Raw genomic sequence first — 11,576 nt, 5'->3', positions numbered from 1 at the left:
TCACTCTTCTTCCTGAGAAGTTTCAAGATACCACTGTGGGTCGTTTTGATGTAACTTAGGATTTAATTTTCGGCCTATTTCCTCTTTTGTCTGCTTGTCCTGCTCCACAGTGCCCGTTCAGGACTTGTTTCTAGTTGGAAACAGTTCAGGGCCGGTTGTGGCCGTTTGGTTTTAATTGGAAACTGTCTCTTTAAATTTCGAGATCTATGCGCATGCGTAGTAGAACCCTCGGAGCGTGGAGCTGGGTTGCCCACTAGCTCTGGCACCCCAAAGTCACCAGAATGGAGGTGCGCAGACAGCAAGGGACCAATGAACAGCTACCAAAAGAGAAGAACGTCCACACCTTTATCTCAGCGGTTCTGCCAAGCGTCTGTGGCCGCTCTGATCCTTCCCCCATGTGGTCTCACCCAAGATGGTGGCTCCTGGAGCAGCTGAGCTTCCCGGACTAGAAAGCAATAGATTTCTTGCTTCTGCCATAAATTCCCCCAGCTGTGAGCCTTCCAACCTTCTAAGTATTCCTTTATATGTAGTTCAGAGTTCTGGGACCATCCCCTGAGCCTGCTTGGTCGGGTATTCTGTGTTGTTGTTGGCGGAGCTCTCTGCTATACATCCACCCGATCCGCCATCTTGTTTGTTCTCTTACCATAGCCTTTTAAGTGTGAAATGGTAAGTGCCATCGAGTCAATTCCCATTCACAGAGACCTTGTATTGGGTTTCCGAGGAGCAGCTTTTGGGTTTGAACCACCGGCCTTGTGGTTAGTGGTCCAGTGTTTTATACTATGGGGTTTCTGAGGAGCAGCTGATGGGTTTCACCCACTGACCTTGTGGTCAGTGGTCCAGTGCTTAACCTTTAGCACCACACTACTATGAAAAAGTTTGAAATACTGAAAAAATGTGACACAAACAACATGTAATGAGCATATGCTGCTGGAAAAATATTTAGCTTTACTCGACACAGGGTTGTGATGAACCTGCAGTTCGTAAAAACTGCAATGTCTCCAAAAGGTCTGCCTAAACTGAAAAAACATTCTCCCTGAGATTTCATAATCTCAAGCTAGGCTTCATTCATCTTTGCAGCCATTTCACACTGCCTGCACGTGGCTCAAAATAGAAACCGTAAGCCAAGAATTAAAAATAGACCCACACTGGGGGTGCATACTAGTATGTGCCAGAAACAAAAGCAAAGATCTGTAGGTCACCCCTGTCAGGAAGAAAGACTTAGGATGGATGACAAAAATACTTGAGCTGTCCAGTATGACAGCCATTATGCATTGAAATGTGGCTGGTGACTAAGGAAATGACCTTCATTAATTTTTTTATATGTTAAATTGTATTAATTTAAATAGTCATATGTAGCTAGTGGTCACTATAGTGGACACAGCACCTTTAATCCAGGTCTCAAAGAATTCCCACAGGTAAATTACAAGATTAGACAAGATCCACAAAGAAACAAAACACCTTGAGAAAGAACAAGTAGAAGCAGCAGAGATCAGCAGAGACTTCAGGAATTAGAAATGCTACAAAATGCAAACTACAATGACAGCAGATTAGTGAGCGCCTGGAGACGGGGGGTGTGGGGGGACGGATTATAAAGGAGGGTGAGGAACCTTTTGGAGGCAAAGGCTTTGTTCACAGTCTTAATTGTAATGGTTTCATGCGTGTACAGGTATGTCAAAACATCAGATTATATGCTTTAAATATGTATAATTTATTTTATTTCAATTATACCTTAATAAAGCAGTTTAAAAGGAGCTCTGGTAGTGTAATGGTTACGAATTGGGCTGAGAACCGCAAGGTCAGCAGTTCGAAACTACCATACCAGCTACTCCACTGGATATAGATGAGGCTTTCTGCTCCTGTAAAGATTACAGCCTCGGAAACCCTGTTCAGGGTCGCTATGGGTCGGAACTGACTCGATGGCACTGAACAACAACAAAGCAGTTTAAAAATGTGTTTGCCTCTTGTAAATATTTTTTTTCTCACAGATCATCTTCAAAGAGAAAGAAAAAGCTCTGTCTAAACATCATACTTAGGCCTTGTTACACATCTACACAACTTATCAATATTTACTAAATACCTGCTAGTTTCTGTGGGTAATACCAATATGAATCAGATTCACCTTCTGCACTCATGAAGCACGTAATCTAATTAATAGACTAATTGTTGTTAGTTGCTTTCAAGTTGGAAATGAAAAAACTTCTTTTTTTACATGATTGTCACAAAGATCCTTACCAGAAATGTATCCCTCCCAGTGATTACGTATCAACTGCTCCATGCAGCCCAGAACCCTGCTCCACACGTTGTCAAACACATACGCAAGGACATCCTCTTTCATGCAGTAAAATGGAGCAATGGGAGGGTGCCCTAATTTCCGTTTTTCTGGAGTCACTTCTGATTTTGTTCCATGAAATTCCTCATCTCTGTGACAAAAGCAAGAGGGAAAGTAAGTGCTCACCATTGTTCCTTATGTTTCTGAAGCGTGATTTGTGCTCTCCTCCTGCACCAGCCTCTGTACCACATGTATGACGTCACCTTGTGGACTAAGGCAGTTCTCTATTGAGATGACTGCATTTCCCTCTTTATTTCTACCCCATTCCTACTACTTTCCCAAAAAAATAGAATAAGAAGGCTGAGAAGCACAGTAAGTGTTTTTAGGTTTACCAGATGAGCACTGTCAACTGAGCAAAAAGCTATGACAATTTTTTGTTGTAACTGGATAAAATTTATATGATTAATGTAACACATTAATGATGTCCGTATGTTACCAACACTGCTGTTGTTAGGTGCTGCTGAGTCGGTTGGGACTCACAGTATCCCTGTGTACAGCACAAGACACTGCCCAGTCCTGTGCCTCCTCACCATCTGCTATGTTTGAGCCCACGGTTGCAGGCACTGTGTCATTCCATCTCGTCTGAGGGGCTGCCTTTCTTCCTTTCACTGATCAAGCTACTTTACCAAGCATTATGTCCCTCCTGGTAACATCCAATGCATATAAAAATCTCACCATCTTCCCTTATAAGGATCAGTTAGACGCTACTTCTTATAAAGACAGACTTCTTCATTCTTCTGACTGTTGTTAAGGGCTGTCGAGTCAATTCCAATTCATAACAATCCTGTATAGGGTTTCCAAAGAGCAGCTTGGTGGGTTTGAACTGGCAACCTTGCAGTTAGCAATCCAGTGCCACACCAAGGCTTATCCTACAGTGCCACACCAAGGCTTCTGGTAGCCCATATTGTATTCAATATATTGGTCTATTTTTTGTCAACACCATACATAATTCAAAATGCATCAATTCTTCTCCAGTATACCTTACTCACTGTCCAGCCTTTGCATGCACATGAGGCAACTGGAAATACAATGGCTTGGGTCAGAAACACCTTAGTCCACAAGGCAGCATCTTTGCTTGTGAACACTTTTAAAAGAGGTTTATGCAGTAAATATTTCCAATGTAATACATCATTTGATTTCCTGACTGCTGCTTCCACATGGGCACTGGTTATGGATCTAAATAAAATCCTTGACAATTTCAATCTTTTCTGTTTATCATAATGTTGTGAGGATTTTTTCATATATATATGTTGTTGCTGTCATGTGCCGTGGAGCCGGTTCCGACTCATAGTGACCCTATACAGTGTTTCTGAGGCTGTAATCTTTACGGGAGCAGAAAGCCTCATCTTTCTCCCACGGAACAGCTGGTAGTTTCGAACTGCTGATCTTGAGATTCACAGCCTGATTTCATAACACTGCACTACCAGAGCTCCATATATATATATATGTAAATAAGTTCATATGCCATTGAGTCTGTTCTGACTCATCGTAACCCTGTGAGTGGCTGGTGAGCGTGCACTGCCAACCCTGCAGTGCAGCACATTAACTCTCAGGGCCACACCAGGACTCCATGTATATATATGTAAAATTATATACACGTATAATTTTATTCGCTGACTTCTTTGAAACAGGCCAAACATTTGTATTAACAGTGGTACTTGCTACACCAAAATGTTGCTTAACACGACAAATTTCACCCTTGAGGAATAAACATGTGAAAATCACATTTCGGTGATAAAATTCAGGTTACAAATAAAGCTAAATATTAAGTAATATCATAAACTGGGTAGGGGTGTCAATAGAGTTTTGCAAAGATCTAACAATTCCAACACTCTCTAGCCTTTTGAGAAACATTAGACTGGAAATATGTAATAAATACTTCTGTAATATGGTGGTTTCAGCCCTTTAAAGATCATTCAGTTTATCCATGCACAGCAGTTTTGATCACTGAAAAATGGATTCAGAGTAAGTCATAGTTTAAAAAGCAATGACTCTCCATATCCCTTATATTAAAAAATATAGTTTAAAAAGAAAAGTTTAAGGTAAAGCACACTTGTTTTTCAAAATAATTTTTAGGTATAATTGAGATGCGTTGTTAAGTGCCATCAAGTCAGTTCTGGCTCATTGTATATATAGGGTTTCCAAGGAGCAACTGGTAAGTGTGAACCACTAACCTTGTGGTTAGCAGTCTAGTGCATAGTCTACAATGCCATAGCAGACTTCCATTGAGATTACACTACAATACATAATTAGAGCTCACTCACTCTCATGGACCAATTTTTAGCCAAGAGGTAGACGGGTATATAGGGGGGACAACAACACTAGTAAAGTATGCTCACATGGGACAGTCAATCACTGAAGATCAGAAGGGCAACACTGACCTAATAACAAAGTTGAGAAGGAACGGGAAGGTGGGTGGAATGGAAACAGGAAGCACAGGGTGGAAACAGGATAACTCTTGTTACATGGAGGGGATTGCAATCATTGAGATGAAACAAAAGGTGAGATTTGCTGAATGTAAAACTGATCGTGTCTGTAAACCTTTACTAATTCAAAGAAGCCACAGTGAATGCAGAAGTAAGTGCCACAACACGACCTATACATGAGTACAAGCCCACAACCTCACTAAAAGCTCACTTCCTTCCAGTGGTGCTGCTGTGACTATCAACCGAGGAACTTGTAAAGCTTAAAGGACTAGCCTAGGAGGTAAATGTTTCAGAAAGATGCCATGGCATAGTGAAGAGAACAAAGGATTTAGATCCTATGAATAAGGTATGATTTCAGCTTAACCTCAAAAAAAAAATCATTTAATTACTCCTCTTTTATAAAGAGGGCAATTAATATCTACATCACAAGACTACTGTCAAAACACAAGAATGGATATAAATAAACTTTATTAATTATAAATTCTGTGCCAAGTAAAAGGTTTCATATAAACTTATGTATAGGTGGAGGATCGGAGAAAAAGAGGAAGACCCCCCAACGAGATGGATTGGCCAAGTGGCAGCATTGATGGACTCAAGCGTGGCAGCAGTAGTGAGGTTAGCCCAGGATCGGGCAGTGTTTTGTTCTGCTGTGCATAAGGTTGCTGTGAGTCGGTACCGACTCGATGGCACCTAACAACAACAACATACTGCATATTCCTTTATTCAAGCAGGGTTTATGTTACTGAAGCTCACATTTGTCAACTACTGTTTTAATGAGTTTTAGAGTTTGAATTACTTTAACTAATTTGGGGGTGGCAGTGGTGTGTTGTGGAGTTGGTTCCAACTCACAGCGACCCTTTATAGGGTTTCCAAGGCTGTAAATCTTTATGGGAGCAGAAAGCCTCATCTTTTTCCCACGGCATAGATGGTAGTTTTGAACTGCTGACCTTGAAGTTAGCAGCCTGACTTGAAACCACTATGCTACCAGAGGTAATTTAGTTAAAGAAAAATAATCTCAGTGTAAAACCTTTAATACCAGGAAAAAACATGTGAAAGAAGAAAATAAGCAAACCTAGTATGCAACAGGAATTTGATTTGACTAAGAATATGGATCCTGGAAGGTACTCTTCACAATTAACCGTATGCGATCAAAAGGGCAGCACCTGCCCCAAACAAGAGTTCAGAAGGCAGGAAGGGGCAGGAACGAAAGATGAATATGGCAACCCAAGGGGAAGGGGGACGAGTGCGGTTACATTGAGGGAACTGCACCGAAAGTTGTAAAACAAAATATAAATTGTTGAATGGAAAACTAATTTGTTCTGTAAACTTTCATCCAACCCACAATAATGAAAAAAAAAAAAGAATTCTGGGTATCTGCGAAGTACCAGAAAATAAACATCTGAAATGAATATAAATCTAATTATAGGTAATATTGGTAGCATGTTTAGTGGGGTGGAGAAAGGGGGGAGACATTAAAGATATTTATACAAAAAATGCAAAGGGAGTCAAGAGCTTAGAAACACTCCATTCTACTCACATGTCTGTGTGGTCAAATGCTAGGTATTCCTCTATTATTCCTTCTGAGAAGATTATATACTCTTCCTCTTCTGCTCTTTCCACAGAACACAAGCTAGGAGATTTGGCAATGGAAGATGCTTTATGACCATATGATGACAACTGTACCTTCTTTCCCCTTACACCAAATCTGGAAGAAGGAAGAAGCAGGTACAATTCTGTCCAACCTTAGTTGTTCTCACAGCCACATAGTTACTTGAGTTTCAGTTCAAATCCCCTTGGTCCTGGTGACACCATCCTGAACAACGGAAAACCTCCACTGTTTCTCAGAGCTTGACTGCTTGCTATTTTTCAGTTGCAACACATATAATTTAAAATTAAAAAAAAAATACTAAGGATTTTTACATTCATAATTACATCTTTAAGGTATCTCATAGTACATGTGCTTACTTTTAACTCCATCACTGCTCAAAATTCTTGCTCCTTAAGGGCAATTAGATTTACATTTAAATTTCTCTCCATATCCATCTATTGAATGGCTGGATATATGATGAGTCATTTAAACAAATGTATTTTGAAAATAGTGAAATCTGTGCAATGCAATTTTTAAAAACAACTCTCAGCTTAACCAAATATTCAGTATAACCAATCTGTACTTTGCATTATTCTTTATGATTTTTTGTGTCTTAATTTTATTTTTGTAAATATGGAAAAATGAGTAAACATCTAGCACTTTTATCAATGGCTGATAGGAAAATCTTCCTAAAAGACATTTTTGAAAGTCATGTTTGTTGTTGTTAAGAGCCTTCGAGTCAGTTCTGACCCATAGTGATCCTGAATAGGGTTTCCTAGAAGTGACTAGTGAGCTTGAACTGCCAAACTTGGGATTCAAATTGACTTTGCAGTCCAGCACATTAACTCACAGCGCCATACCAGGACATACATGTTTGTTCCAGTGGGTTACATGATGGGCTGCTAACCTCAAGCTCAGCAATCTGAAACCACTAGCTGCTCCAACAAGACAAAGATGAAGCTCTTTACTCCTGTAAAGAATGACAGTGTGGGAAATCTAAAAAGGGCAGTTCTAACCTGTGCAGTGTTGCTAAGGGTAGGAATTAACTCAGTGGCAGTGAGTGGTTTTTTTTGGTTGGTTCCAGTGGCTTCATCTATGGAGATTTACTTGGAAGATATGAACTATAAGACTTAGCTGTAATAATTATCATTGTTGCTGTTGTTAAGTACCATCAAGTCAATTCTGACCAACAGCGACCCTGTATAGGGTTTCCAAGGAACAGCTGGTGAGCTTGAACCAATGACCTTGTAGTTCAGATGGTTTTACAATCTGGCGCATCAACCCACAGCGCCAACCAGGACTCCCAATTATTGTCACAGAATGGCTAAAACTACTAAACATCAAAGTTAGCTAAAAGCTTTAAAAGAGGGGATTAAAGATTGGTTGCTTAAAAAATGGAATAGTCATGTAATCTAATATTATGAGCTCATTAAATTAACATCATAAAACAAAATAGCCACTGTCTACAATATATACACAATGGTAAGTATGAAAAGATTAGAAAATGTATATGGTGATTTCAGAAGACACCACGTATGTGTCAGAGTAAGCTAGATGTCACCAATATCCATTCTCTTTTTTTCCGAGTGCAATAACCCCAATTTAATTCAGGAGAGTGATACAGCCATTTCAAAGGCCTTATTTTCCAGATAGATAACTCATAGCTGTATGTGGCCACTGAGAAATAAGCAGACATATGTATGACTTAAAAGTACCATGGACTGCCAAAACAACCACCCAGTCTGGGTTGGAAGTAGTACAGCCAGAATGCTCCTTGGAGGCCAAGATGGCCAGACTTTATCTCTCATACGTCGGACCTATTATCAGGAGGGACCAGCTCCTGGAGAAGGATATCAGGCTTGGTAAAGTGGAGGGTCAGAGAAAAAGAGGAAGACCCCCAACAAGGTCTGTACAATGGTAGCAGCAATGGGCTCAAATGCAGCACCGACTGTGAGGTTGGCCCAGGACCGGGCAGTGTTTCATTTTGTTGTGCATAGGGTCGCTATAAGTTGGTACTGACTCGTGGCACTTAACAACAACGTGTGACTTCTGGTAGGCTTTTTAAGGGAAAAAGGGTCTAAGAGATGCCCTTCTGCTCTTCTGCCTTTCCTCCTTTCTACTATCTGGAAAGCAAGTGTCATGTTTGGAGCTCCATCAGCTGTCTTGGACCATGAAGAAAATTTCGGGAAAAATGTCCTGGTTAGAATGGTGAAGCTTAGCTGAAAGATAAAAGGAGTCTAGGTCCCCAATCGCACCATGCCACCACTATACTCTTAAGAGAGAAAGAATTCTCTTTTATATAAGCCATTAAATAAAGCAGAAGGTTCACAGGAAATAACTGGAAAGGTATACTGATGCCTGACTGTGAAGTACTCTGGGTATGAAATTGGACTGATTGATACAATGCAGAGTAATAAAAGTTTCAATGATGGGGAGAGACAGATCACCATGGTGATAGAGAGGAAAATATGGCGATGATGCTCCATTTCCTCTTCCTTCATATTTTGATGTGTCATACCAACTGCCTGAGGTGGATCAGGAATGCCATCAATGACTGGATATGCTATTTCCAATTCTCCATTAATCATCTGTTGGTACTTCGTGCTGAGCGGTTACTTGCAAAGCTAGCACATCAGGAACTCCAGCAGCACCAGCACAAGGTGTAGAGTAGCCCCTCCCGCCCTGCCCTCCTGCTCTGGTCCAATGAGGATCATGGCATGACACAGCAGACAGTTGTGCATGTGTCCCCCACAGCGCTGAGATGAGCCTGTCACATGCTCCACTCAGCATGGTATGGCAGCCAGCAACCTCACCTCACAACACCCTCTCGACATTTATAAAAAATTTTGTCTTTCAGATTTCTAATTAAAAAAAAAAAAAAAAGTCTGTAAGTATACATTTATTCCCAAGACAGTGCCTGGACATATAACTATCAATAGAAATAATGATACAAAGGTACAGATGTAGATCTAGAGCTCAACAGCCAAAGGAGACTTAAGCTTCAGAGAATGTCTTACTTTAACCATAGATTACATAACAAAACTTTTACACAAACTCATCAATCTTACAGTCTGCTGTGCTTTACTAAACACTATTTAGTATGAAGAAGTGTTTTGATCTCTTGCATAATAATAGAATAGAATGTTGTTGTTACTGTTAATTGCCATTGAGTTGGTTCCGATTCATAGAGACCCTGTATAGGGTTTCTGAGGCTATAAATCTTTATAGGAGCAGAAAGCTTCATCTTTCTTCTTCCGAGTGGGCTGGTGGACTCAAACAGATGACTTTGTGCCTAGTAGTCCAGTGTTTTACTACAGAACCACAGTGCTCCCCAGTAGGATATACTGTTTCATATGAGAATATATAAATACTTAACTCAGTAGAATACTTACATAGTGGAATCCCTTTCTTGAGTCAAGCCTGTCTCATGTGAAACTGAAGCAGCAGGAGGGGACCGAGGATATAATCTATAACCTTCACTTGGAGTGATTATCTGCCTACCAAGAATCCTACAAAATGAGGAGACACAATTAAGCACTTTTATTTGGCAACTGCATACAAAATCTAGGTATTTCGGAACAAACTTCATAGTTCTATACAGAAGTCCAGTACATACTTTGTTTGATATTGATGAGTAACGATTCTTAAGAGAAAATGTGAACTAAAGAGTTCCAAAGAGAAGCTACCTCACAGTCTCTGTTTACTTTCAAGTAGAGTATACATAAGAATTTACTTCTAGAAAACAAGTACATTTTCTCAACCCTCTCAACTTCAGGCATAAACATTTTACTCTATTAGGAAGATATACTGGTAGTTCAGAAAAGTCCAACAAGCTTCTACCAACTTGAGTTTTTTCTCAGCTGATGAGCTTATTTACATTCATTAAAAATATGTTATCAAGTCTCCATTTCAGTGAGTTCTGTATCTGGGGATTCAGCCAGCTGTAGATTGAAACATTGAGGGGTGGAGGGAAAAAGCATTAAGTGACCAAAGCAATCCCTCAAAGACTAAAAGGATGTGTCAAGTGCTCCTTACATAGCATTTATGTTGTAGTAGTATAAAGAATCCAGAGATGATATAAAGTACAGGGGTTATATGCAAACACTATGCCATTTTGTATAAGGGATTTGAGCATCCTCTCACTTTGGTATCTGACAGGGGCCTGAAAACAGTCTCCCACAGGATGACTGTATGAGATTTTTGGAAATCCACTTGATCTCCATAAATACAAGCCAATTCTGCGGCTCCAGTACCTGAGGTGAGGAAAGCGAGATGTCCACTGTTGGCACTCTTCTTGGAGACTCTTTGTATGCACACTCACCTTCTTCTCATACAAGAGCTCATCAATGGCTGTGAACATTGCTTGGACCTTTTCAGTGGCATTCTGATCAAGTTCCTAGAAAGAAATATCCCCCCAAATGTTTAGGTGGGCTTCTAGCTCTGTTAAAAATTATAAAAGTTGAAAACAACTAGATTTTGTTTTATTTTTAATATTACATCAGTTCAAAATACTGTTCTAGTTTTCAAGAATGAAAAGTTACATTAGTGAGTTCTTAGAGTTCAAAGAATTTTCAAATGTCCTTTCTATTCATATTTAAAGAAAAGTTATTTCATTTTTTAAAGGAACATTTTTTCATCATATAAATAAATTTATTGCATTGGAAAAATATTTTAAATGACCTATGATCGTATCACACAACGATGATTAGTACATTTTACCAAACTTGTTTGGCTCTAGTATTTTTTTAATAAGCATAAAGTAGATCGATAATTCTGTATATATTACTTTGTATTGTGTAGTTTTCACCTGCCAATTGATTTTACGTTATTCTTCCCTCCTGCCTTCCCTCCTATAAGAGCAGCCAAAGAAATGATTTATATAATGCACAGCTGGCTGGAATTTCTCTCTACTTAAAAAGGTGCAACAGGGTTGTATTCTTTCACCATATTTATTCAGTGTATATGCTGAGCAAATAATCCGAGAAGTTGGATTATTTGAAGAAAAATGTGGCATCAGGATGGAAAGAAGACTCATTAACAACCTGCGATATGCAGATGATACAACCTTGCTTGCTGAAAGTGAAGAGGACTTAGAATACTTACTGATGAAGATCAAAGAGCACAGCCTTCGGTATGAATTGCATCTCAATGTAAAGAAAACAAAAATCCTTACCACTGGACCAATAAACAACATTCTTATCAATGGAGAAAAGATTGAAGTTGTCAAGGACTT

General features: G+C 39.6%; 1 protein-coding gene across 1 annotated transcript in view; it reads right to left on the bottom strand.

Annotated features, from left to right (window-relative positions):
• Positions 1–11,576, bottom strand: part of FAM149B1 (family with sequence similarity 149, member B1) — a 44,669-nt gene that overhangs the window by 14,223 nt on the left and 18,870 nt on the right. The window contains exons 4-7 of the mRNA XM_006835883.1: positions 10,597–10,739; positions 9,736–9,852; positions 6,293–6,460; positions 2,233–2,420 (exon numbers count right to left, since the gene is read on the bottom strand). Of these exons, the coding sequence (XP_006835946.1) occupies positions 2,233–2,420; positions 6,293–6,460; positions 9,736–9,852; positions 10,597–10,739 (616 nt within the window). The remainder of the gene's footprint in view (positions 1–2,232; positions 2,421–6,292; positions 6,461–9,735; positions 9,853–10,596; positions 10,740–11,576) is intronic.

Source organism: Chrysochloris asiatica, unplaced genomic scaffold, assembly GCF_000296735.1.
Source record: "Chrysochloris asiatica unplaced genomic scaffold, ChrAsi1.0 scaffold00020, whole genome shotgun sequence".
NCBI lineage: Eukaryota > Metazoa > Chordata > Mammalia > Afrosoricida > Chrysochloridae > Chrysochloris > Chrysochloris asiatica.
This window is presented reverse-complemented; position numbering and strand designations above follow the sequence as displayed.